Here is a 27860-nt window from a genome sequence, read left to right as displayed (position 1 = left end):
CACAATTCACATATGTTTTGACAAAGTTATTGAATGAATAATATTTCAATAACTTATTTTCTACGTTATTGCGGCTTAAAATTTAGTGACCGATAAACTACAACAACAACTAAGAGTCTCTGAAAAAAAGGTATTTTTTGAAAATATCACATGTTTTCTTTAATAACTTTGAACCAAAGTATAAAGAAATCGTAACAGAAATTAAAATTTTATTTTGTTAAAAGTTAACGGTATTATTTTGCATCATTGGTAAATTAGAAGGGTGAATAGCAGAATTTATGATTCGACCTCAAAATGTTTCGAGACATAAATTAATGTTGACTCCTTAAACTTTGAATGCAATGTATTTCTATGTTATGTTTTCATAATTTTATCATGACACTCTGGATAAGGTAAATTACTAACGGAAACTCAGAGCAACAGATAAGATGCGTATTTACGCAATTAATTTTAGAAAATACGCAATTGATTTTTTAAGAATGCGTATCAAAACCCATTTAAAAAAATAAAATACGCAATTGTCTTAAAAACCCGTGCGTATTGTCATTTTCATCACCGCAAAATTAATCTGTCGTACGCTCGTTGTTTTGGACAAATTATATCAATATGCATGCTATCCGAATATTCCCGAATCAATGCTAACTAATCAACGGTCTCCGGTCTTCGACGGTGCCCGGTCTCCAATGACCGAGTAAGCCATATCAATAAAGCATGAGACCGTCGCTTTGTCTACTCAGGTCGACGGTCTTTACAGACCGGCAGAGACCGTTGATTTTGCGGAGACCGTCAATAAGTAGGTCCCAGCTGTATCAAAGCAATTTCGCGTCGTGCAATCGTAAATAATCAAAAATCAGTCAGAAAGCGAATTTGTTAAAAATATTATGAAATATAACATGAGCATTTTATATAAAAAATAAAACAATTGTGAAAAGTTCTAGTAAATTGTTAATCCTATTTTCTTTTTTTGATATTGAAACCATAAAATTCATATCTTCATAATTGAATACCCAATTGATCTTGAAATCATAGGGTATCGAGTTTTGGAATACCCAATTAAATGGAGCCAATACCCAATTCCAAAGGAAATGATGGAGTAATACCCAATTCACTTTTAAAGCTTATCTGTTGCTCTGGAAACTTGTAGACAAATTTTACTACAGTATGCCATAATTACGTTACATAGATGCAGGGTCTTTCAAATTTGAAAGACCCTGATAGATGGAAGTGGCTAGCCGTACATAAGTCACGTACGACTAGCCAGGACTCACTGTATTGTCTAGTTGTACAGCACTTTTCAAAATTATATGGAAGTCGAACATGCATATGCTGGATAAGGTAAATTACTAAAGGAAACTTGTAGACAAATTTTACTACAGTATGCCATAATTACGTTACATAGATGGAAGTGGCTAGCCGTACGTAAGTCATGTACGACTAGCCAGGACTCACTGTATTGTCTAGCTGTACGGCACTTTTCAAAATTATATGGAAGTCAAACATGCATATGCTATTTTGTGCCTCGTGATTATGATTTGTTGTTTTATTTGTATGAAAGGAGAATTTTTGTTAATTAAGCACATAGATCGAATAAATAATGATCGGAGTGGAATAAATTAAAAGAACATTGAAAAAAAAAAAACGGTGAAAAGCAAAAATGATTGTATAATTTTCAAATACAGTAGATAAATATCGAACTTAAAAGCACGATCAATTAATAAGCCTTAATTAAAGCCTACCCAGGGACTGACAATAGAATTTTAAAATGCGTTTCACGGAACATGCAAACTTTCCTTAATGATGGACAAACTTCTATACCGTCGGTGATTGACGCAATTATCAGGGCCCAACAACAATAGTTTTTCATTTTAAAGGTGTCGAAAATTAAACTTATTGAAAAAAAAAATGGATTATCATCAAAAGTTTGTAAACTATTTCAATTGATAATATTTAACTGCGACCAAACGCTATTTTTTCTCAACGTCTTGAGATGACAAAGATCGATATTTGTACTTTTTTAGCTCACCTGAGCTTGCTCAGGGTGAGCTTTTAGGATCGATGAATGTCCGTCGTCCGTCGTCCGTCCGGCCGTCCACAATTGCTTGTGAACACTCTAGCGGTCGCATTTTTGCCTCAATCATCATCAAACTTGGTCAGGATGCTTATCTAGTTGAAAGCTCGGATGAGTTCGAACATGGGTCATCTCAGATGAAAAACTAGGTCACAAGAGCTAAAAATAGAAAAACCTTGTGAACACTCTAGAGGTCACATTTTTGACCCAATCTTCATCAAACTTGGTCAGGATGTTTGTCTAGGTGATAGCTCGGATGAGTTCGAACATGGGTCATCTCGGATGAAAAAGTAGGTCACAGGAGCTATAAATAGAAAAACCTTGTGAACACTCTAGTGGTCACATTTTTGAACCAATTATCATCAAACTTGGTCAGAATGCTTGTCTAGTCAATTGCTTGGATGAGTTCGAACATGGGTCATCTCTGATGAAAAACTAGGTCACAGGAGATAAAAATAGAAAAACCTTGTGACCACTCTAGTGGTCACATTTTGACCCAATCATCATCAAACTTTGTCAGGATGCTTGTTTAGATAATAGCTCGGATGAGTTCGAATATGGGTCATCTCGGATGAAAAACTAGGTCACCGGAGCTATAAATAGAAAAACCTTGTTAACACTCTAGCGGTCACATTTTTGCATCAATCATCATCAAACTTGGTCAGGATGCTTATCTAGTTGATAGCTTGGATGAGTTCGAACATGGGTCATCTCGGATGAAAAGTAGGTCACCGGAGCTAAAAATAGAAAAACCTTGTTAACACTCTAGCGGTCACATTTTTGCATCAATCATCATCAAACTTGGTGATAGCTCGGATGAGTTCGAACATGGGTCATCTCGGATGAAAAAGTAGGTCACAAGAGCTAGAAATAGAAAAACCTTGTTAACACTCTAGTGGTCACAATTTTGACTCAATTGTCATTAAACTTGGTCAGGAAACTTGTCTAGGTCATTGCTGGGAATAAATCGAACATGGGACATCTCGGATGAAAAACTAGGTCACAGGAGCTAAAAATAGAAAAATCTTGTTAACACTCTTGTGGCTACTGTTGTGATCCAAATATTCTGTTAATTGGTCTGAAAGTTTGTTTTGATGATTTCTAAGTCAAGATCGAACATGGGTCATCTTGGATGAAAAACTAGGTCACACCGCCCAAATATGGAAAAAACCTTGTTAACATTCTAGTGGTCACATTTTCGACTCCATTATCATCAAACTTGGTCAGAATGCTTGTCTAGGTAATTGCTTGGATGAGTTCGAAATCGCATGTGAAACTAGGTCACCGGAGCTAAAAATAGAAAAATCTTGTTAACACTCTAGTTGCTACTGTTTTGATCCAAGTATCCTGGAAATTGGTCTGAAAGTTTGTTTTGATGATTTCTAGGTCAAGTTTGAATATGTGTCACCTGGGTAAAAAACTAGGTCACACTGCTCAAATATGGATAATCCTTGTTAACACTGTAGTGGTCACATTTTTGACTCACCTGTCATGAGACTTGGTCAGAATGCTTGTCTAGGTAATTGTTTGGATGAGTTTGATAATTCAGGTGAGCGATCTAGGGCCATCATGGCCCTCTTGTTTACTGTAGCCAACACGGCGATTAATCTCTAAAAAGTAAATATACGAAGGCATTTGCTGTTTCTTGCTTTAAATCCTTGCTTAAAGTCATAAAATAACATATGCATTTTCGACTTCCATCTAATTTAGAAAATTGACGTACAGGCAGCTAGCCAATACAGTGTGTCCTTGCTAGTGGTAGGGACTCACGTATAGCTAGAACTTTTGGCTAGCCGTACGGGCCCGTAGATAGATTCCTACATAGATAGCCTCATAAATATGATGTTGGTTGTAGATATTTTTTCTTCTTGGCAAAGCAACATCATAAAGAAAATGCTCATAAACCCATAGCACATTCTGTTTGAAAATAATGCGGAACAATAAATCACTTATGCAGCATTAAAGTACATTAATATTTAGCTGTTCAGGAACAAAAGTAAAAAAACCAATACCTAAAATTACCTTATTAAATAGGCTTATAAGAAAATGTTTAAATCCATTTATTATCATATAATTAAATTTCTGATACAGCCAGTAAACAAAGAGAGGTAAACAAATGGCTGTCACAAAGTGTGCTAAATCTTTATAAATGGCTTATAGAATTCAAGGGTTAAAATGAGTAAAAGTTTCAAACGAAATGTTTTTGAATGAAAGATTATTCAATGCACCATCAGTATGTAGGAATATATTCGTCCATCAAAAAATTTGGAATCAGTCTGTAAAGCACTTTACCTAACAAGTATGGCCGATAGGCAAAAAATAGATTGTTCTATATTTTATTTTAAATTGATAATTACATTGTTTGAGATTTTTTATTAGTAATTCAGCACGAAATTGAAAGAAAATTTGATAAAATTTTGATTAAAGCTTCACAAACAAGACAATAGACATTTTTAAAATTTTTCTATGTTGCTTTGTGTTTATGGGCAATATCTATTAGATGTCAGGCTAGACCATCATAAACTATAACAATCCTGTAACATCTAATATATTGGACTAGCTATATAGGGAACCCTTCTTGGAGGGTGAAGTGTCTTGTTCCCTAATTATATGGGGCAAGCAAGTAACTACATGTACTACCATTCCAGAATGATTAATAAGATAAATTGCAGCAAATGAATCCAATATATTTGAAATTTTCAGAACAAAAAAAATCCATTCAGGGAAAACAGTGACTTTTTTCACTGTATTTTACACCCAAATAAAGGCTGTTTCCCCTAGCCCAAAATAGGTAAATTTTCCCCTAAAATGCCTCGTGCTCTTCCTGACCAAAATTATGACTTATATCAGCTAGAAGACAGAAATCTTTCCCTATAGATAGCCTCTGCTAAGTACTATGCATGTTAAATTGAATTGAAATCTGCTAAGTACTATGCATGTTAAATTGATTTAAAACCAAAATTTTATATAAAATGTGTGGGTAAATTACATTTTCAGTTGTTGGAATTTGATTTCAGGTTTTCCCCCTTTTCTGTTTTATCACCCTATATTTTCCCCTTTCGAAAGCCACAGGTTGTTTTGAAAATTGGAAAAAAAAATCACTGGGGAAAAGGATAATTATGAAATGTGAATTTTTTTATTCAGTATTTTATGAAAAAGTAACTGGTAAAATTCAGTATTTTTTACTGTAATACATTCAATATTGTTTTGAATCTTTTTAATTTCATCTACATGAAATTTTTAGGAACTTAGTTTGTCCTGCATTCATGAATCTTATACCAAGACTTCCATTTCAGGAAAACAATGTCTTTTTGTGAAACTTCAGATAAAGATTAATAATCTTGAGATGACAAAATTGTGCTTAAAATCTCCACTGATGGAAAGTTAAATGATCCCAGTAAAGTACTTTTGATGAAACTTTTCAAAAAAACCATCATAGTTTTTGAGATACTTGTATTTAAAAGTAACCATTGTTATAAATTGTCATGATTAAACTTGTTTCATTTTGCTTATTCCAAGGTGACATTCTCATAGTTATTGTGTGTTTTACTACATGGCCTGGCCTGTGGCTGTATTCCAACAATATAGGAATGCCACTTACACATTTGGAATTAGCAAAAAAATTGTAGTAAAAAGTCCAAATTGGGAATTTTAGAGAATGATACTGTATCTAATAGAAATTAAAGAAAAGTTTTAACTTACAGGATTTTTCTATTAGAAATTTTAGAAGGGTTTCTATACAGGACAAAAAAAGTTTAAAAAAGCAACAAAACCATTAATGCAGATGGAGGATTGTGAATTTATGATTTTCAATTTGGAAAAAGACCTTCATTGGGAATGCTTTCAGTTACCAGTAGTAATTGTATAATGAAAAGAAGGCCATGCGACTTCAGATTTTATAATTTAAATGGAAAAAGGGAGCTTTCATATTTTATAAAAAGATTAAATTTTCCTGATCTTTTTTTTTTTTTTTTAGCTCACCTGAGCTTGCTCAGGGTGAGCTTTTAGGATCGATGAATGTCCGTCGTCCGTCGTCCGTCCGGCCGTCCGGCCGTCCACAATTGCTTGTGAACACTCTAGCGGTCGCATTTTTGCCTCAATCATCATCAAACTTGGTCAGGATGCTTATCTAGTTGAAAGCTCGGATGAGTTCGAACATGGGTCATCTCAGATGAAAAACTAGGTCACAAGAGCTAAAAATAGAAAAACCTTGTGAACACTCTAGAGGTCACATTTTTGACCCAATCATCATCAAACTTGGTCAGGATGTTTGTCTAGGTGATAGCTCGGATGAGTTCGAACATGGGTCATCTCGGATGAAAAAGTAGGTCACAGGAGCTATAAATAGAAAAACCTTGTGAACACTCTAGTGGTCACATTTTTTGAACCAATCATCATCAAACTTGGTCAGAATGCTTGTCTAGTCAATTGCTTGGATGAGTTCGAACATGGGTCATCTCTGATGAAAAACTAGGTCACAGGAGCTAAAAATAGAAAAACCTTGTGAACACTCTAGTGGTCACATTTTTGACCCAATCATCATCAAACTTTGTCAGGATGCTTGTTTAGATAATAGCTCGGATGAGTTCGAATATGGGTCATCTCGGATGAAAAACTAGGTCACCGGAGCTATAAATAGAAAAACCTTGTTAACACTCTAGCGGTCACATTTTTGCATCAATCATCATCAAACTTGGTCAGGATGCTTATCTAGTTGATAGCTTGGATGAGTTCAAACATGGGTCATCTCGGATGAAAAAGTAGGTCACCGGAGCTAAAAATAGAAAAACCTTGTTAACACTTTAGCGGTCACATTTTTGCATCAATCATCATCAAACTTGATCAAGATGCTTGTCTAGGTAAAAACTCGGATGAGTTCGAACATGGGTCATCTCTGATGAAAAACTAGGTCACAGGAGCTAAAAATAGAAAAACCTTGTGACCACTCTAGTGGTCACATTTTTGACCCAATCATCATCAAACTTTGTCAGGATGCTTGTTTAGATAATAGCTCGGATGAGTTCGAATATGGGTCATCTCGGATGAAAAACTAGGTCACCGGAGCTATAAATAGAAAAAACCTTGTTAACACTCTAGCGGTCACATTTTTTGCATCATCATCATCAAACTTGGTCAGGATGCTTATCTAGTTGATAGCTTGGATGAGTTCGAACATGGGTCATCTCGGATGAAAAAGTAGGTCACCGGAGCTAAAAATAGAAAACCTTGTTAACACTTTAGCGGTCACATTTTTGCATCAATCATCATCAAACTTGATCAAGATGCTTGTCTAGGTAAAAACTCTGATGAGTTCGAACATGGGTCATCTCGGATGAAAACTAGGTCACAGGAGCTAAAAATAGAAAAACTTGTTAACACTCTAGTGGTCACAATTTTGACTCAATTGTCATCAAACTTGGTCAGGAAACTTGTCTAGGTCATTGCTGGGAATAAATCGAACATGGGACATCTCGGATGAAAAACTAGGTCACAAGGAGCTAAAAATAGAAAAATCTTGTTAACACTCTAGTGGCTACTGTTGTGATCCAAATATTCTGTTAATTGGTCTGAAAGTTTGTTTTGATGATTTCTAAGTCAAGATCGAACATGGGTCATCTTGGATGAAAAACTAGGTCACACCGCCCAAATATGGAAAAACCTTGTTAACATTCTAGTGGTCACATTTTCGACTCCATTATCATCAAACTTGGTCAGAATGCTTGTCTAGGTAATTGCTTGGATGAGTTCGAAATCGCATGTGAAACTAGGTCACCGGAGCTAAAAATAGAAAAATCTTGTTAACACTCTAGTTGCTACTGTTTTGATCCAAGTATCCTGGAAATTGGTCTGAAAGTTTGTTTTGATGATTCTAGTCAAGTTTGAATATGTGTCACCTGGGTAAAAAACTAGGTCGCAACTGCTCAAATATGGATAATCCTTGTTAACACTGTAGTGGTCACATTTTTGACTCACCTGTCATGAGACTTGGTCAGAATGCTTGTCTAGGTAATTGTTTGGATGAGTTTGATAATTCAGGTGAGCGATCTAGGGCCATCATGGCCCTCTTGTTTTAATAAATTCTTGATGTAAAACGAGAGGTAGTGAATAGAATTCACTCAGTTGAAAATTATACTGTTTTATTCATGTGGTTTATAGATATAACTCTAAGCTTAATATGTGTATTATATTCAACAGTCATGTGACGCTAATTATGCAGAAGCACACTTCAGCCTTACTTCGATGTTCAAGGACTTTTATCAGTTGCTTTTCAAATAAAATGTCTACGGTAGATACAAACTTATTGTCAAAACCTCATTCTGTGATAGGGGTTTGTCAGATGACTTCAACTGGTGACAAGTTAGCAAACTTTCAGCATGCAAAGTCACTAGTGGAAAGATGTAAAGCCCTTGGTGCAAAGGTAAAGTCAAAAGTATTCAGTTTCATTATCTTTATTAAAGTGTTAGTCTATTTCATAGGAATGTTTTGAGTTCGCAAATAATCAGCAGCCTCCAGTATAAAAGTCACATCTTTTGCTTGAGACAAGAGAATACAGTCTTATCCTGATTCAAATCTAATCAATTCTTAGTACTTAATTATGTAACATGGACCAGTGGCAAGATTCCATTCAAGACTAGGGGAACTGATCAATATTCATTGATAATGGACAAAAAGTTTAAATCAGTATTTGTCATTTTACGCAACATTCAAAGTTTTATTGCTGAACATTTATCCATGTATATGACTTGTATGTAAACATTGTATCATTGAGTTGAGTTGCAAGATTTCTTTTTATATATGAACAGATGGTGTTTTTACCCGAGGCTTGTGACTACATAGCAGACAGTAAACAACAAAGTATGGAATTTGCTGAAACATTAGAAGGGGAGACAATCAGTAAATATCGTCAGTTAGCAAAGGAATTATCTGTGTGGATTTCCATTGGTGGATTTCATCAAAAGGTAAGAATTTTACTAACAAACTAGATAGATAAGATAAAATGAAATGCTGATGTCAAGTTGACTTTAAATGAATTAGTAACTAGAAAATATGTCCACAGCACACAGATGTCCCCCAGATCCCTTTTTTTTTCAAAAAACATCTGTACAATTAGTCAGTTATGAGTGCATAATAACATGGCTGTTATAACATTGATGTTACAAACAACACTTGTCTATTTATTTATTTTTGCTTAATCAGGGGCCATAACTCAACTGATTGTCAATAAATTTGTATCAGAGCCATTGAACTTGCTAAAAATAGATGCCAGCATGTGATCTTATGCACCTTGGAATTTTGACATAGATTTTTTGAAAATTGACAGAGGAATGCCCACTGATTTAGCAATTATATTCTATGTCTTATAAATCTGTTCTTGCAGTGTATGAAAGAATGTTTTATTTATTTATTTGTATTTAATTAATTTACATAATCATTTGCACCTTTTGGTGACTTTTCATGACCTTCATTTATGTTCCATTAAAGTCACAAGATGAGAATGTGAAGAAGTTGTACAACACACATGTGATGGTAGATGATCGAGGAGACATACAAGGCACATATTGTAAGACTCATATGTTTGATCTAGATATACCAGGAAAGATACGTCTATGTGAGAGTGATTATACCATACCTGGGAATCAGATTACTCCACCCATTGAGTCCCCTGTCGGAAAAATTGCTCTTGGTATTGTAAGTTCTAATTATCTAATTATTAACTCTTTTATTGTTACTTTAGCGGAACTGAATGGTTAAAATACTTTATTACATGTTTTGCAGTAGATTACTGAATTATAACGGTTAATTATATTCTGATAATTTCACAGTAATGATTACCAAATATAATTTCACAGTAGCCGAACTTTATTTGGCGTAAAAATAAATATTTATCATTAATGAATTTTTTTTCAGCGGAAATGTAGTCAATCATAATAAAAAATGTACGTGATAACTGTAGTTCGTAAATATTTACGAACGTTGTGCTGAAAAACTTCTAAAATCTAAAAATAATCATGGAATTATATTTTGCTTCAACATTGTGACGTCATTATTTGATGACGTCGTGAAGATAAGAGCATGACGTTACGCGGCAAAAATCAGTAAAATGGTGTAAAAATCGTTAAAAAATCATGAAATAAACAGAAAATTTGTTTGTTTTACATGTAAGATCAAATAATATTTCACTCGTGAACCCCAGCTATTATATTTTCACTCATGGCTACGCCACTCGTGGAAAATATTGCATCTGGTGTTCACTCGGTGAAATATTTTTCGATCTTACACTGAAACAAACAAATATCCTCTATATAATTGGGCCGTCAACAGTGTAATATCTGTCATAATCAGTATGCAAATTAGTCAGACTTGTTTGGAAAACATATAATGTGTGAATGTTCTTGTAAAATAATAATGTAACCTGATATTTATACATGATACATGTCAATATTTTTAAATGATATTTTTTACATGTCAATATTTTTACATGATATTTTTATATGATACTGTCAATATGTTTACTACATGACACTTTTATATTATATTATCACATGTCAATATATTAACATGATACTTTTACATGAATAGTCAAATGCAGTTTTAGTTTATAGAGATAGCTACAATGATTGCTTATTTTGAATAAAAACAAAAAAACAACAACTTATTATTATTAGTTTTGTTGATGTACATTTACCATTGACTGTATATATTTCTTTTAGTGTTATGACATGAGATTCCCAGAAATGTCATTGGTGCATAGGAACCAAGGTGCAGAGATATTGACTTTCCCTTCAGCATTTACAGTCCCTACAGGGATGGCACATTGGCATGTATGAACTTACCTCTATTTTAATTGGTTTACCAATAGCATAAAAAATTTCCTATTACAACTGTAGCAACAAATTCATTAATTAATTTATTATCTGCTTGTAATTAAGAGGAGAAGTTTGCAATTGTTTGCTCATTCATTGTAATATGTGTTCAACATTATCAACTGTACAACATTATCAACCATTATTTATAGGGATTGTGCAAAATTCGAAAACAATTGAGTCACGCCACGACAAAACCAACATAGCGCATTTGCGACCAGCATGGATCCAGACCAGCCTGCACATCCGCGCAGTCTGATCAGGATCCATGCTGTTCGCTATCAGTTTCTCTACTTGTAATAGGGTTTGTTAGCGAACAGCATGGATCCTGATCAGACTGCACGGATGCGCAGGCTGGTCTGGATCCATGCTGGTCGCAAACGCACTATGTTGGTTTTGTTCTATCGTGGCTAATTTGTCAAATGGAGTAGTAAATGTACCTAGTGATGTCAGAATCTGTACAACATGCTCTTCTGTTTTCTCGCCATGCTGGTCCATGTGCCTTGCATCATTGTTAGTGCCATTTATTTTGCAAAGACTTTGGCTTTTTTTCCACAGCCTTTATTAACATAGGAATACCTCTTGGTCTTTCCCTGAGATAAAGAAAAGGTGCAGCATTGCTTTTGCCAATTTTTCAGTCTGTACTTGTTGTTGTTTTTCCAGCCGATAGTCAGCAACAAGGACCCTGATAAAATTATTTATAACTTGGCTAATCTCCCCCTCTAACTTACCTTATTACTCTACGATACACACACGGCACCCTGTCACTGACGTTTTTTTACAAAGTTATAAAATATAAAGTTTTTGATAATCTCTCTTATGACAAAATATTTCACATTCAATGCTGCATTCTTCTAATGATTAGCATCTAACATACAGTAAATTTATTTTTTTAAAACTAAAAAACGGGGGTTTTTGTTTTTTTTGATAAAAAATTGTTCATCCCTTTGGCTTAAATTTTGTATTAAAAATATTTAAAAAATTAACCCAAAACTCAGGATATTTATATTTTTTTAGGTATTTTTTAAGGAACCGTCAATAGAGTCACAGTGTACTTTTGGGGCCCGGGCCTGCCCCAAACGGGGAAGCACAATGAAAAAGAAAAATTCCTATGAATAGTCGGGAAGAACATGTTTTAAAACCACTCTCTAAAGGGAAGGCTAAAATTTCCCCTTTAAATTTTTGTTTTTCAAACCCTTCTCATTTTAAAATTTAATATGCGGGCCCTTTTTACATGTACTTTAATAAATATCTTTTTTGGGTTTGGGACTTTTTTTTTGCTTTACTGTTTTTTATCCCATTTATGCTTATATTTTGAAATAACTAGTTTAAATTTTTGTTTTGGGTTTAATTTACAAAACAAGTTCTTGCCCGGGATAAAAAACCCACTTTTGGGGTCTGTTTCCCTGGACAAACCAGTACGGGTGTCATATGGGGAAAACTGATCTTTAAACCGGTGGGTTTAAACCCCTTAAACCCTGGGGAGAGGCAGAACCTTAACCTTTTTTAAAGGGCCAGGCTTCCCCCAAAACTTATATAACTATTTGTAAATGTATCATAAATTTTTATCAATTATATTATTAATTATAATTTAAAAAAAATGGTTTAGCTCTTTTTTAGCTTTCATTCTGTAAATATTTATTAAAAAGATGTAATTTCTTACCTGATTTCAAGAGTTATTTCATCAGAAAATGTACAAGTTCTTTGTTTTTTTCACTGGCTTAAATTGTTGTAAATTCTTACAATGATTGCAAAAGTTTCAAAAGTTTGTATATATTCCACAGTAGATAGTAGATCCATGGGGCACAGTGCTGGCTGAGTGTGCGGAGGGTGAGGGTGTTTGTGTGGCAGAGGTAGACCTTGATTATCTACATAAAGTTAGATTACAAATGCCAATACACAAACACAGACGGACAGATCTCTATGGTAGTCTTAATCTTCATACTCCAGGTAAAAGAAAGTATCAAAATACACATAACTATATTTGTAAATTTATTAAGGACACATTTGTATTATACTGTGCCATATAATTATATTATACTTGATTTACATACAACTGTTCTTGAGTATTATTGTAAATGAGCAGATCCAGATGTTGAGACAGTGGGGTTAGGGGATCATTACAACCCTATTCCCTACACCGAGTTTGGTTAGTATGTGCAAACCCTCTGAGATTTTGATAGTAATTTGTGTTTTTGTTCGCTAAAATTGATACTGTCAGATTTCACCATATACAAAATAAATGTTTCAGTTAATTGCTGCTCATAAAAAAAGAGTAATTTTAGAAAATAAATCAGGCCTTTGAATGATATATGAGATAAAATAAAAAAGACATGAAAGTATTACATGGAAGTAAGCAAACTTTCTACATTGTGAAGGAATTTTTTGAATTTTTTAATTTAAAGACCAATAGACTGTATAAATCTCTCTTCCTCTCCAGTGTTTGGCTTTACTCCTTAGTTCTCTTTATATATTTATTTCCTTCTAAATGTATTCTTTATATTTCAGTTGAAAGTATAGACAAACAGAAGGACTATGTTTTTGGTCATTGTAAAATTGGTAGTAAGCAAGTGTTCTACAGGACAGCTTTGACTTATGCCTTCGTCAACCTCAAACCAGTTAAACCGGGTCATATCCTTTCATATGGTAGAAATTATCCGTAGATTTGGGGGGGGTGTACTTGTGGTTAAAGTGGCTGATTGGTAAATCTTCTCACTGCTATGTGTTCAAGTTCTTCTTTTAAATTGTTTTATGTGTAGAAGCTATCCTTTCTTTACAGAAAATTGTTAGTTATACATGTACCTAGAAATAATTGTAAGTACCTCCTCTGACAGTCAAAGTTGAAGAGTTGTGATATAACTCTTCATAAACTCTACATGTTATAGTGTCATTTTGTTTTGATTCAAAAATCAAAACAAAATGACACTATAACATGTATATAGGGGTTACTTTTATTGGCGGTGTCGTGTTGTTATGGGCGGCGGCAGCATCCCCTAAGGCTTGTGGCCCTCAGCTTTTATTAGCTCACCTGTCACAAAGTGACAGGGTGAGCTTTTGTGATCGCTTTTCGTCCGGCGTCCGGCCGTCTGTCCGTCGTCCGTCCGTAAACTTTTACTTTAAATGACAGCTCCTCATAAACCACTAAGCCAATTTTATCCAAACTTCACAGGAATGTTCCTTTGGTGGTCACCTTTAAAAATTGTTGAAAGAATTTAATTCCATGCAGAACTCTGGTTGCCATGGCAACCAAAAGAAAAAACTTTAAATATCTTCTTTTAAAAAACCGAAAGAGCTAGAGCTTAGATATTTGGCATGAAACATCTTCTAGTGAGTGTCTACCAAGATTGTTCAAATAAAAGCCCTGGGGTCAAAATTGGCCCCGTCCCAGGGGGTCATTGATTTTCCCTATATGTATATAGTAAAAACTTAAAAAATCTTCTTTTAAAGAACTCAAAGAGCTAGAGCTAAGGTATTTAGCATGAAACATGTTCTAATGGGTGTCTACCAAGTTTGTTCAAATAAAAGCCCTGGGGTCAAAATTGCCCCGCCCCAGGGGGTCATTGATTTTCCCTATATGTATATAGTAAAAACTTAAAAAATCTTCTTTTAAAGAAGTCATGGAGCTAGAGCTAAGATATTTAGCATGAAACATGTTCTAATGGGTGTCTACCAAGTTTGTTCAAATAAAAGCCCTGGGGTCAAAATTGCCCCGCCCCAGGTGGTCATTGATTTTCCCTATATGTATATAGTAAAAACTTAAAAAATCTTCTTTTAAAGAACCAAAAGAGCTAGAGCTAAGATATTTAGCATGAAACATGTTCTAATGAGTGTCTACCAAGTTTGTTCAAATAAAAGCCCTGGGGTCAAAATTGGCTCCGCCCCAGGGGGTCATTGATTTTCCCTATATGTATATAGTAAAAACTTAAAAAATCTTCTTTTAAAGAACTCAAAGAGCTAAGATATTTAGCATGAAACATGTTCTAATGGGTGTCTACCAAGTTTGTTCAAATAAAAGCCCTGGGGTCAAAATTGGCCCCGCCCCAGGGGGTCATTGATTTTCCCTATATGTATATAGTAAAAACTTAAAAAATCTTTTTTTAAAGAACTCAAAGAGCTAGAGCTAAGATATTTAGCATGAAACATGTTCTAATGGGTGTCTACCAAGTTTGTTCAAATAAAAGCCCTGGGGTCAAAATTGGCCCCGCCCCAGGGTCATTGATTTTCCCTTATATGTACATGTATAATTATAGTAAAAAACTTAAAAAATCTTCTTTTAAAGAACTCAAAGAGCTAGAGCCTAAATATTTAGCATGAAAACATGTTCTAATGGGTGTCTACCAAGTTTGTTCAAATAAGAGCCCTGGGGTCAAAATTGGCCCCGCCCTGGGGTCATTGATTTTCCTTATATATGTGTATATCAAAAACTTAAAAAGTATTCTTTGAAAAAACCTAAATAGCTAGAGTTAAGATATTAAGCATGAAACATCTTCTAGTGAGTGTCTACAAAGTTTGTTCAAATAAAAGCCCTGGGGTCAAAATTGGCCCTGCCCTGGGGGTCATTGATTTTCCTTATATGTGTATAGGAAAAACTTAAAAAAACATCTTTGAAAAAACCCAAATAGCTAGAGTTTAGATATTAAGGTAGAACGCGACACTTTGCGAACTTTCGAGTAGCGTTTTGAAAATTGGCATGCAAAAAGTTGACCATATTTCTGATTAGGTTCCGTTAATTTTATTTCTATAGTTTCAGCCAATTTTTGTACACACGACATCAAAGTTGACCATCAAAGCCCGTTTTTGAACATGACGTCGTTGCGTATCCTTGGCAACTGTTACGGGTATTTCAACGCCATTGGCGGACAAAATATCTTAAATCCTATAGCATTCGACGGAAGTTATTTTTTCCTTCAAGCAGATATAAAATTTATTGTTTTACGCCGAAAATTGTTTGAGTATTGGAAAGAAAATTGTCAATTTTGTGTAAAATTTGACGTTCAGTTTAGCCGCATTTTTAGGCTTTAAAGCGGCTTATTAAGAAAATCCTGAAATAAATTTTTGATTTTTTTCTTTAAACGTCCTTTAAAATGTATACTTAGTCAAAATAACTAAAGAAATTAGGGGGTCACCGACTCAATTTTTTCGGTAAATTTGATTTTATTTCCCCCCACCCCGTGAGTAATTTTGTAACGAAATTTGACGTATGCAGATTGCAAAGTGCGGCAATAAAGTTCAGCTTATCAGGAGAATTGTTCTAGAGTTTTACTAATACATATAAAACAACAACAACAACAACAATGTTCCATTGGAAATTCTTAAAATTGTACGAAAAACAAACAAATTTTTTTCTTGTTTTTAATCATCAACCAAGGAAATATAAATTAACGAGTAATACACGTCAACACCAGAGCAAGTTTACAATATTTTATTTGTGTCTACTAGTTTCGGTCTATACGACCTTCATCAGGACAATTTTAATAAAAATTTCGTCTCTTAAGGTGGTAAAAAAACGGCTACGTTATATGACGTATGTTACTAAATATAGATCAATTGTTACTAAAAATAGAGTCAATATTGGCAATATGCCAATTAATTATTTAAATTCTGGTCTGTATAATTTATAGAGTTCTTAATTGTTAGAGAGAAGTCCATATATTCTATTTACATTGATTATAAGTTCATTATCCGAGTTAAAACACAGGTACTCATCCTGACAGATGGTTTCGGAGCTTGTGCTAGGGCTTGCCGGTATTGGTGATATAGGGTTCGGTATGTTGAAGACCATTGTTTCTGGATTCGGTTTAGCGGTGATGTTCTCGTTCTTATGGCTATGTGTTGTTCCTAAGTTTTTATGCCCCCGCCATATAATGGCAGGGGCATATAGTGTTACCCTGTTCCGTCATTCCGTCCTTCCGTCATCATCAGTTTCCGTTCATTATCTTAATAACCCTTGCACATATTGAACTCAAATTGACATATGGATATGTCATGAGAAAATACAGGTCAAGTTCGAAATTGGTCATGGTTCGATGATTTTGGCAGAGTTATTGCCCCTTTTACATTGAAAATAATATGAAATTTTCAGTTTCCGTTCATTATCTCCCAAACGGTTCAAAACATTCAATTCAAAATTGACATATGGATATGTCATGAGAAAATACAGGTCAAGGTTCGAAATTGGTCATGGTTCGATGATTTTTGGCAGAGTTATGCCCCTTTTACATTGAAAATAATATGAAATTTTCAGTTTCCGTTCATTATCTCCCAAACGTTCAAAACATTCAATTCAAAATTGACATATTGATATGTCATAAGAAAATACAGGTCAAGTTCGAAATTGGTCATGGTTCGATGATTTTTGGCAGAGTTATGCCCCTTTTACTTTGAAAATAATATGAAATTTTCAGTTTCCGTTCATTATCTCCCAACGGTACAACACATTCAACTTCAAACTTGACATATTGATATGTCATGAGAAAATACAGGTTCAAGTTCAAATTTGGTCATGGTTCGATGATTTTTGGCAGAGTTATGCCCCTTTTACTTTGAAAATAAATATGAAATTTTCAGTTTCCGTTCATTAACTCCCCAGTGGTACAACACATTCAACTCAAACTTGACATATGGATACGTCAAAGGAATGCACAGGTCAAGTTTAAATTTGGTCATGGTTCAATGATTTTTTGCAGAGTTATGCTCCTTTCACTTTGAAAATAATATGAAATTTTCAGTTTCCGTTCATTATCTCCCCAATCGTACAACACATTTAGCTCAAACTTGACATATCGATACGTCAAAGGAATGCGCAGGTCAAGTTCAAAATTGGTCATGGTTCGATGATTTTTGGCAGAGTTATGCCCCTTTTACTTTGAAAATAATATGAAATTTTCAGTTTCTGTTTATTATCTCCCCAACAGTATTAAACATTCAACTCAAATTTGACAGATTGATACGTCAAAGGAATGCGCAGGTCAATTTCAAATTTGGTCATGGTTCGATGATTTTTTGGCAGAGTTATGTCCCTTTCACTTTGAAAATAATATGAAATTTTCATTTTCCGTTTTATTATCTCCCCAACAATATTACACATTCAACTCAAATTTGACATACGGATATGTTTTTGGAATGCGCAGACCAAGTTCGAATCTGGTCATGGTTCAATGATTTTTGGCAGAGTAATGCCCCTTTCACTTTGAAAATAATATGAAATTTACAGTTTCTGTTCATTATCTACCCAACAGTGTTACATATTCAACTCAAAATTGACATATGGATATGTCAAAGGAATGCGCAGGTCAAGTTGGAATTTGGTCATGGTTCGATGATTTTTTGGCAGAGTTATGTCCCTTTCACTTTGAAAATAATATAGATACATCTTAGGAATAAGCAGTTTAAGTTTGAATTTGGTCGTGGTTCAATGATTTTAGACAAACTTATCTTTCCTGAATGTTGAACTTTCAGTTTCAGCACTCATACTTTTGTGGAAATGTATATAGCCATTATGTTGGCTACAAATATGCGATATGCTGTTTTTAAAAGGTTAAGACTGAATAATTTCAGTGCCTTGAACATTGTATAAAAATGGGTTGTGTTAACATTGAAAAGTTTTAAGGGCTTTGAACTTAGAATGAAAAAAATAATTTGTGCAAACAAATTTGGAACTAAATATTATAACATTTGAAATTTTGGCTGCATGCGGGGGCATCCGTGGCATGATGACACATTTCTAGTTTTTCCTAATGTTTGGTGTGCCAGTTTTGTTAATGACGATTCTAAATTTGGGTTTTTCTAGAAGAATTTTCATGTTAGTGTTGCCATTCTGTTGTTTGATTGTATCCAGTTTGTTTTGTCGTTGTACTTCAGTTGTATTAAATGTGAGTTCTTCAAATCCATGTATTTTACGGGAATGTGTAATAAGATTGTCTATTCTGGCATATAGTTTTTTACACCACGAGCATTCGTATTTGGTAATGGTATCCTTTTGTGTTTTCTTGTGTCTTTGTTTCTGCCATCTATTGTATGTTGCCTGGCCGCATATTTCACATAGGTGATGAATTGGACGAGCTTCAATAAAGTTGAGTTGATCGAGTTCATGTTTAGTATAATCATCTAGTTTTCTAGCTGTAAATTCTGCTGCCATTATATTAAATTAAGTCCAAACGGCGTTTTTGTTTGTAATCGTTTGATCCAGGCTTCTTCAGTTCGTAAGCGTATGTTTTGATTACGTTCCGTGTGCTGTATTATTCTGACGTCAATGTAATTTACGTTATGTCCCGCACTATTGAAATGGCGGGAAACCGGCTTAACATAATTATTTGATTTAATGTCCGCTATATGTCCGTAAAATCGCTCTCTTAGGGAGTTACCTGTTTGACCTACATATTGTAGTCCGCATTTTTTGCAGGTTATTAAATATATCACGCTTATTGTTCTGCAGTTATGGTGTCCAGAAATCTTATAAGTTTGTAGTTGTACTCGTTATATGTGTTTCGTCTGAGACGTATCTGCACGTTATACAGTTCTGTTTGCAGGGATAACTTCCATTTACTTCATGTTGTGGATTTAAGTCTGTTTTGACAAGATTATTCTTAATATTTCTAGTTTTTCGGTGAACAGCAATGATTTTAGAATTATTTATGAAACGCGTAGATGTGTTATTAGTTAATAATTTTAAACAATTGTTGAGGATCTTTTGTATATCTGGAACATAAGGGTTATATGTTGTTATGAACGGGATGACATTTTTTGATTCCGTGTTCTTTTGTTGTTTAGAAAGAAGTTCAAGTCTATTGAGTTTTTTAGCCTTATAAATTTATTGCGTTACGTATGAGACTGGAAGGGTAACCTCTAGATCTTAGGTGTTCGTAGAGACAATTAGTGCATTAATTATAAGATTGGTCATTGCTACATATACGGCGTATTCTTACGCCTTGACTGTACGGAATGCTTCTCTTTTGGTGTTCAGGATGGAAGGAAGTATAATGTAGATACATGTGTGCATCGGTGGGTTTTGTATACAAGCTAGTATGTAGTTTTCCTACCTCGTCTTTTGTTATGTGTACATCTAGAAAATGTGCTGACCTGAGGTCTTCATCATGTGTAAATTTGATTGCCGGGCTGAAACTGTTTAAAGTGGCCATGAAGGAATACAATTCCTGTCTGCTGTGCGGCCAAATCGTAAAAATTCGTCTATATATCTCCACCATATCAAAGGTTTGACTTTCTGGGTTAGTAGAAATCTTGATTCAAAAATGTGCCATAAAGATGATTGCATAGCTGGGTGCGCATTTGGTTCCCATGGTAGTGCCTGATATTTGTTCGTAAAATTTTTTCGTTGAATTTTGAAACAAGTTTTTCTTAGCACAAATAACATGAGTCGTAAAATGATCCAAGTTTTAGGTTCTTGTATTTGGCGTTTATTAAGTGCTTCCTTTAATGCTATAATGCCGTCTTTATGTGGGATAGACGTATAAAGTGCAGCAACATCTATGGTTACTAATATTGCGTTAGTTGGTATGGGACCTAGGTTGTGTAGTTTCCATAAAAAAGTCGTTAGTATCTTTTATATATGAGTCGACAGATTGTGCTAAAGGCTTAATGTATAAATCTATGAATTCTGAAGTTTTTTCTGTCGGACCTTCGCACGCAGATACTATAGGTCTACCGGATTGTTAGCTTTGTGTATTTTAGGTAGCATGAAAATATAGGTGTTCTACAGTTTTTAGGTTGTAGGTATGTAATAGCTTCCTTACTGAGTAAACTGTATTTCTTAAGGTAGTTGAGAAAAGAGGTGATTTCAAAGGCAATTTTAGTAGTGAGATCTTTCGGTACTTCTCTATAAAACTGTTTATCATTTAATTGACGTAAGCCTTCAGATATGTAGTCGGTTTTGTTAAGTATTACAATGGCACCACCTTTATCGGCCGGTTTTATTATTATTTCTTTGTTATTCCGCAATGATGTAAGAGCCAATCTTTCATCTTGAGTAATATTTGCTTTATTGCCTGGTTTGCCTTTATATCCTAGTAGTTGTTGATTTGTGCAAGCGATATAGGATTCTAGTTCGAGCGATTTTCCTGGTGGGGGGGTCCAGCCGGAGCTTTGCTTAAAAGGGTTTTGTTCATATACTCATGTGTCTTCTTGAAAATGGTGTGCAAGGCATATCCTACGATTGAAAAGTAAAATATCTCTTTCATATTCAATTCTGTCAATGTATGTAGGAGTAGGGCAAAAAGATAGACCTTTGCTTAAGAGCGTGATTTGTGGTAATGATAATTTCTTTAATCATGTTTTTAATCATGATTAATAACTTCATAAGGAATTGTAAACAGACGCATGTAAAGAAAATGACGTCAGGCTTTCAACGGCAACGCGTACGCTGCGCAAACAAAAATAAGTACAGCTGAGAGTAATCAATGCGGTGTTCCTTTTTGATATTGTAATACAATAAGATTAAAAAACTTGAATCAAGAATTATGTCATATGAACAAAAAGCAACTATATATTTTTATGTAAATTTAGAAATTTACGGAAATTCAATCATAAATTAATATGTAGTCTACAAGAAATTCTGCAAATCTATACATTTTGCACTACCTGCACTATGAGTGATATACTGTGAGTATTTTATTTCACCTATTAAAAACCAGAATTTGAATTTCACTTGTAATCAAACTATTGCAACAATTTGACAGAAATGGCGAAATATTGACACATTAAAATATACGGTTCATAAATGAAATTTAGTCAATTATATTAGGGTGAAGCAACAGTCATGCTTGAAACGTTAGCTTAGTGGGTGTTGGATTACAGATGTAGCACGTTCGATTCTACAAGTAAATAAACATCTTTAATACATTTTTTTCTCGTTTTGCTTATCATTTTAGAATATCATAATGTTAAAAATAACGATTAATTGAGGATTCACCATAAACGCTGTATTAAACACATTACTATCAAATCGGCCTTTGCAAATATTCATTATTCACTGTATAGCTAAATTTATGGTAGGATTTATTTTGAACAGGAAAATTTAGAAACAGTACTCTAAACATTAAATATAATGAAACGCTGTAAATACACGTCAGAACATATACGCGAACCGGCGGCCTGCACAAAGGAGTGTTGCGTTGTACATCTTTATACAAAATAAAGATATTTCAATATATATTGTCATTATTTTTGTCTGTACATGCTACGGGAACTGTAAAGGATCTGTAGATGTTTCACTAACCATTTAATCAGTATGCAACTGACATGTTAATAAAACCGAGAAATATTACATTTTACTCAAAGTTTTACTATTTAATGTTATTCTGACAGATGTCAGATCAGACTATTATTTCTTTCCTCTTGTAGAAAGTGGGTAATTCTGAAGGACATCTTTATTTTCTGTTTTATATACAAAATCTGTATTTACAAGAATAAAAAAAATCATATTTTGGTAATATCTGACCGTGTAATTAACAAAAATACGCATTTTAGTAAATACGGACTTCATTCAAAGTTCCCGCATATTACAAGCAGGGTTGCCAGCAGACTTGAAAAGTCAGGGAAATCTGATATTTTTTCAAGGTCAGGGAATTGTCAGGGAATTTTGAAAATTGGTCAGTGAAGAATAAAAATCCTAAAAAGTCAGGGAAAAGTCAGGGAAAAATAATTTTGAAGAATTTTCCTTATATGTATAAAGTAAAAACTGGAAAAAAAAACATGTTCACCTCTTTTAAGAGCTAGAGCTTAAATATTAAGCATGTAACATCTTCAGTGAGTGTCTACCAATTTTGTACAAATAAAAGCCTTTGGGTCAAAATTTGCCCAGTCAAGGGGGTCATTGATTTTCCTTATATGTTTATATAAACTTAAAAATTCTTGTAACAAACCCAAAAGAGCTAGACTTTAGATATTAAGCATGAAACATTTTCTAGTGTGTGTCTACCAAGTTTGTTCAAATAAAAGTCCTTGGGTCAAAATAAGCCCCACCCCAGGGGGTTACTGATTTTCCTTTTATGTACATAGTAAAAAAACCCACAATATCTTCTTTGAAAAACCCAAAGAGGTAGAGCTGTGATATTTGGCATGAAACATCTTTTAGTAAGTGTGTAACAAGTTTGTTAAAATAAAAGCCCTGGGGTCAAAACTGGTCCAGTCATGGGGGTCATTAATTTTCCTTATATGTATATATAGTAAAAACTAAAAAGTCTTCTTTTAAAAAACAAAAGAGCTAGAGCTTAGATATTTGGCATGAAACATTTTCCAATGGGTGTTTACCAACTTTGTTCAAATAAAAGCCCTGGTGTCAAAATTATTCTTGTTCATGGAGAGTTTTTATATTAAGATGAGTAATTTCAGGGCCATCATGACCCTCTTGTTATTAATTATATTGGCTATGGCAGTATTCTTTAGCTCAAGATAATAGTTTTGCTTCAGACTTGATCTTATCAAAAACATTTTACTGAACACAAAACTACCAAACTTAGATGTATAAAGCATGTTTTTTAAAAGCATTAAAAAAAAACAACAAAAAAACTTATGGGTGCAGGGCTTTTTTTCACAGGTTGGGGAAGCAGCCCTTCCCCTAATTTTGGGGATACATTAATGGTATATTTGCAAAAGGGGAAGAAAAAACTTGATGTAAATTATATTTTGTGGGAAAACTGCATGATTTTAAAGAATTTCTTTTTGGGGAAACAGTCCTATCATGGCCCCTGCTATAGAAGGAAAAAAGCCCTGGGGTGAATTGGACAGCTGTAGGGGAGGTGGAGACCGTTTAAGTTTTGTAGTTTTAGTCAGTGAAAAACCTAATTTGGTCAGTGAAAAGTCAGGGAAAAGTCAGGGAATTTTATTTATCTATGATGCTGGCAACCCTGACAAGTGTACGGATCACGGTATATTAGTCATACGTATTGCATGATATACGGTCCCGTACATCAAATTTCACTTATTTTTACCTGTCTATCTATAATATACGGAATTCCGTACCCTTTATTGTATCCATATATTTTCCGCAGTGGTCATAATAGCGTAAAATGCCGTAAAAAACGGGATTTTGACACAGGGCGATCGTTTTAATAACATCAAAAAACCAAACGCCCCGTGATAGCGTGACTTTTATCCAAAGGGGTGGGGGAAATAAAATCACGTGTATCGAAAAAACTGAGTCGGTGACCCCCTAATATCTTTAGTTATTTTGACTAAGTATACATTTTAAAGGACGTTTAAAGAAAAAATTCAAAAATTTATTTCAGGATTTTTTTAATAAGCCGCTTTAAAGCATAAAAATGCGGCTAAACTGAACGTCAAATTTTACACAAAATTGACAACTTTCTTTCCTTTACTCAAACAATTTTCGGTGTAAAACGATAAATTTTATATCAGTTTAAAGGAAAAAGTAATTTCCGTCGAATGCTTTAGAATTTAAGATATTTTGTCCGCCAATGGCGTTGAAATAACCGTAACAGTTGCCAAGGATATGCAAAGACGTCGTGTTCAAAAACGGGCTTTGACGCCGTGTGTACAAAAATTGGCTGAAACTATTGCAATAAAATCATTGGAACCTAATCAGAAATATGGTCAACTTTTTGCATGCCAATTTTCAAGACGTTACTCGAAAGTTCGCAAAGTGTCGCGTTCTACCTTAAGCACGAAACATGTTCTAGTAAGTGTCTACAAAGTTTGTTCAAATAAAAGCCCTGGGGTCAAAACTGGCCCCGCCCCAGGGGTGTCATTGTTTTAACTATATGTGTATAGTAAAAACTTAAAAAATCTTCTTTAAAAAAACACAATGAGCTACAGCTTAGATGTTTAGCATGAAACATCTTCTTATGGGTGTCTACCAAGTTTGTTCAAATAAAAGCCCTAGGTTAAAATTGGCCCTGCCGGGGGTAGGGGAGGGCAGATCATTGTTTTTCATTATAAGTGTGTACATCATGAAACGTCTTCTTATAGGTGTCTTCCAAGTTTGTTCAAATAAAAGCCCTGGGGTTTAAACTGGCCCCGCTCCGGGGGCCTACATACAGGTGAGCGACCTTAGGGCCATCATGGCCCTCTTGTTTTTTGTTGGAAAAATAATTTTGTATTGTTTCAAACAAAGTATTTCAGTAATTTTACCTTGAAAAAGTAAAGTGCATCATATCACTGTTAAGCCTTCTTAAAAATAGCGTCCAGCATAGAGCTATTTATAGAGCGTCAAATATGTTGTTTCTAAAAATAGAAGATTGGGGAACAAATTGTCTGCTTTACTAATTCACATATTGACAGCAGACTATTGTTTATGTATTTTATCAACAGCGTTTTCCACTTTCTTTTTGTTTTGACAAATATATAAAAAGATTTGTCTAAAAATAATATAATTTACCTTTAGGAAAGCTGAAGGCTGTTTAAAAAAAGATATTGTTAAAAATATGACCTTAGACTTGCTACGACTGGTAAGTACTGGACTGGTCCACAGACCTCTATTAGAACATTTAACATTGTTTGTGATTGGTAGAACATAGCCCAAATTGAAATACTCGTGTATAATTATTTTCATATTTATATGATATTGTTTAATATATCAATATTTAGAGCATTGAAATTACTTACATATTATAACCTTGACAGTAAACACATGTTCTAGTCGCACCAATAAGGAAGGTTCTACGATTCAATGACCTTGAACCAGCAGAGATGTCCGATATGTTCCAGGTGGTCAGCTCGGTCTCTAAAGTTGTAGAGAAACACTTTAAAGGAACGTCACTTACTCTCAGTGTTCAAGATGGACCAGAGGCTGGACAGACTGTTCAGGTATATATAAATAACTATACTATATGTACCAGTAATTGATCTGCAGTTGTATTCAAATGTACAAGAGTGTAATTTATAGTAAATAGATACCCAATTTTTGAAAGAGTTATCAATTGTGTGTAAGTAAGATGAATTTTTATTGTTGTGGAATAAGCTTTCATGAACTGTTGAAAAAATTCGGACATTTGGGTTTTTATGGCATTATTTTATATAATTGAAAAAAAAAACTACTTTAAGGTATTACTTTTGTGATACAAGACACTTAAGACAAAAGTTAGTAGTGCCCTGATGCACCCATAGAAAAAGTCCTAAGTTAAGTCTTAAAATTGTACTTAGGACTTTTCTTGAAACACAGTTAAATCACAGTTTTGCACTTAAGGTAAAATTGGTCCTAAGATTCTTTGTGAAACGCACCCCTGAGGTCTTCCTCTACCAGTAAAGCTGGAATATTGCTATATGACAATGGCTGTGCAACTTTAAATCCAACAAAACAAACTTTATGGATTAAATTTAGGCTTTGTTTCAGGTGGCAAATAGTATGGTTAAAAAGACAGTTGTTTCATTATTTAGTCTATCGTCGACTTTTTTCTTTACAGCATGTTCATGTTCATGTATTACCAAGGAAAGCTGGAGATTTTGTTGAGAACGATGATGTTTATAAAGAGGTATATTTATTTTGCATGTTTATCTATCTATTTTCATGATAAATGACTTTTTATAAGTTGTTTGTTGTTGGAAGCAAAAACTGCAGATTTTAAAGTAATATTACGACCCCTGTCTTAGAAGTTATCCAACTTATAGGCAGGTAAATATTGTATTGTAAATGTACAGGGCTTTGAATAATATGCCCCGACATCTGTTTATTTGAATACTAGTAAATCAGTAATGTGACGCATAAGTAATTTACAATGGGAGGTTCCACCCTGTGTGACATATAAATTGTTGGTGGCTCTACATAAAACTGAAATAGTATTTTATGTAAGTTGTGGAAGTTCACTAGGGACAGAATAAATGCATGTCCCGTATTTCAGGTTCTCAGGATTTTAAAATATACAAACTACAGTGTATAAACTTTCAGAAAATGTAAGTTTAAATTCTGTGCAAATTTTGTTTGGGTATACTGAAGCAGGAGACTGATATTAGGTTTGTATTGGCCCTTTCAGTTTTACATAAATGTCATTTGAAGCAAAATGTTGTCTTGAAATTAACCTGTGAGCTATAGCAGCTTTCAACATTCAATTATCACGATCCTTGAAAAATGTGTCCTAAAACTTGCATTCTCATATATTCTGTTAAAAACTTGTTTTACTTTATCTTATAAGGTTAGTGTATTGTTCTGTATAGAGTATAACTGATCTGATGTTTCTGTGCACATTGCATTGGTAGTAGGCTTACAGTCTGGTATTGAGTGGAACATGGACACACTATCCACCATTTAAGTGTAAAATGCGGTTATTTGAAAATTCTATAATGTTAACACATGAGATGGAAAAAAAGTATCTCACAAAGAGTAATTCTAAACATTAGCTTATAAAAAGGTATTGATACTTTTGTTATTTCAGTTAGAGACTCATGACAATCATTTAGATGAAGATCGTCTTCATGGTAGAGTTAGAACAGAAGAGGAGATGAATGAGGAAGCTGCACAACTACGCGCTTATTTCAGTTGATAATTTTTGCCCCATATCTCACAGCCATAATGGAGTTTTTGTGATATATCTGACATTCTTAGTTTAAGGTGTATGATTTACTGTTTGTTTCAATTCAGTCACCTTCGCCGTCATCTTCAAATACAAATTTATCTTCACAATTAAGTTGATGACTCCTATAAAAATGCTTAATATTACTTTTGTTCGTTTAGTTAATACAATTTGCTTTTCATTTTAGTTTCTCAGATCGTGAAGGAAATGTTTTAACTGAACTGTAGCTAAATAAATATATGTTTTTAAGTGTTCAGACCTCTGGAAGGTCCATTTTTATAAATGAATTTTTAGGTTGACTATTCAAATATGGCCTTTTATGAACTTAGAAAATATGTGGTTAGAGTTTTGTGAGCAAGGTATATTATTGAAGGTTTTTACTTAAAACTATACAAAATTTTGAAATTGAAGGTCCCTTTTAAGTACTCATAACTGTTGATTTGACTGAAT

The 27860-nt window shown here is 34.0% G+C and overlaps 1 protein-coding gene across 1 annotated transcript; it reads left to right on the top strand.

The window, feature by feature from the left end:
• Positions 1–18: 18 nt before the first annotated feature.
• Positions 19–27860, top strand: LOC132732859 (nitrilase and fragile histidine triad fusion protein NitFhit-like). Its single transcript, XM_060719381.1, has 10 exons — positions 19–130; positions 8264–8486; positions 8872–9027; positions 9551–9757; positions 10780–10890; positions 12720–12882; positions 13441–13565; positions 25537–25710; positions 26307–26375; positions 27273–27860. The coding sequence occupies exons 2-10, from the start codon at positions 8280–8282 to the stop codon at positions 27378–27380; spliced, it is 1320 nt and encodes a 439-aa protein (XP_060575364.1). The 5' UTR covers positions 19–130; positions 8264–8279; the 3' UTR covers positions 27381–27860.

The sequence above is a fragment of the Ruditapes philippinarum genome, unplaced genomic scaffold, assembly GCF_026571515.1.
Source record: "Ruditapes philippinarum isolate M1 unplaced genomic scaffold, ASM2657151v2 ctg164_1_1_1_1, whole genome shotgun sequence".
Taxonomy (NCBI): Eukaryota; Metazoa; Mollusca; class Bivalvia; order Venerida; family Veneridae; genus Ruditapes; species Ruditapes philippinarum.
This window is presented reverse-complemented; position numbering and strand designations above follow the sequence as displayed.

Excerpts from the sequence above, each read along its gene's own strand:
- LOC132732859 (XM_060719381.1), top strand. The coding sequence starts at position 8,280 with ATGCAGAAGCACACTTCAGCCTTACTTCGATGTTCAAGGACTTTTATC. Across the intron at positions 8,487-8,871 it reads GTAAAGCCCTTGGTGCAAAG|ATGGTGTTTTTACCCGAGGC; the intron begins GTAAAGTCAAAA and ends ATATATGAACAG. Across the intron at positions 13,566-25,536 it reads AACCAGTTAAACCGGGTCAT|GTTCTAGTCGCACCAATAAG; the intron begins ATCCTTTCATAT and ends CAGTAAACACAT.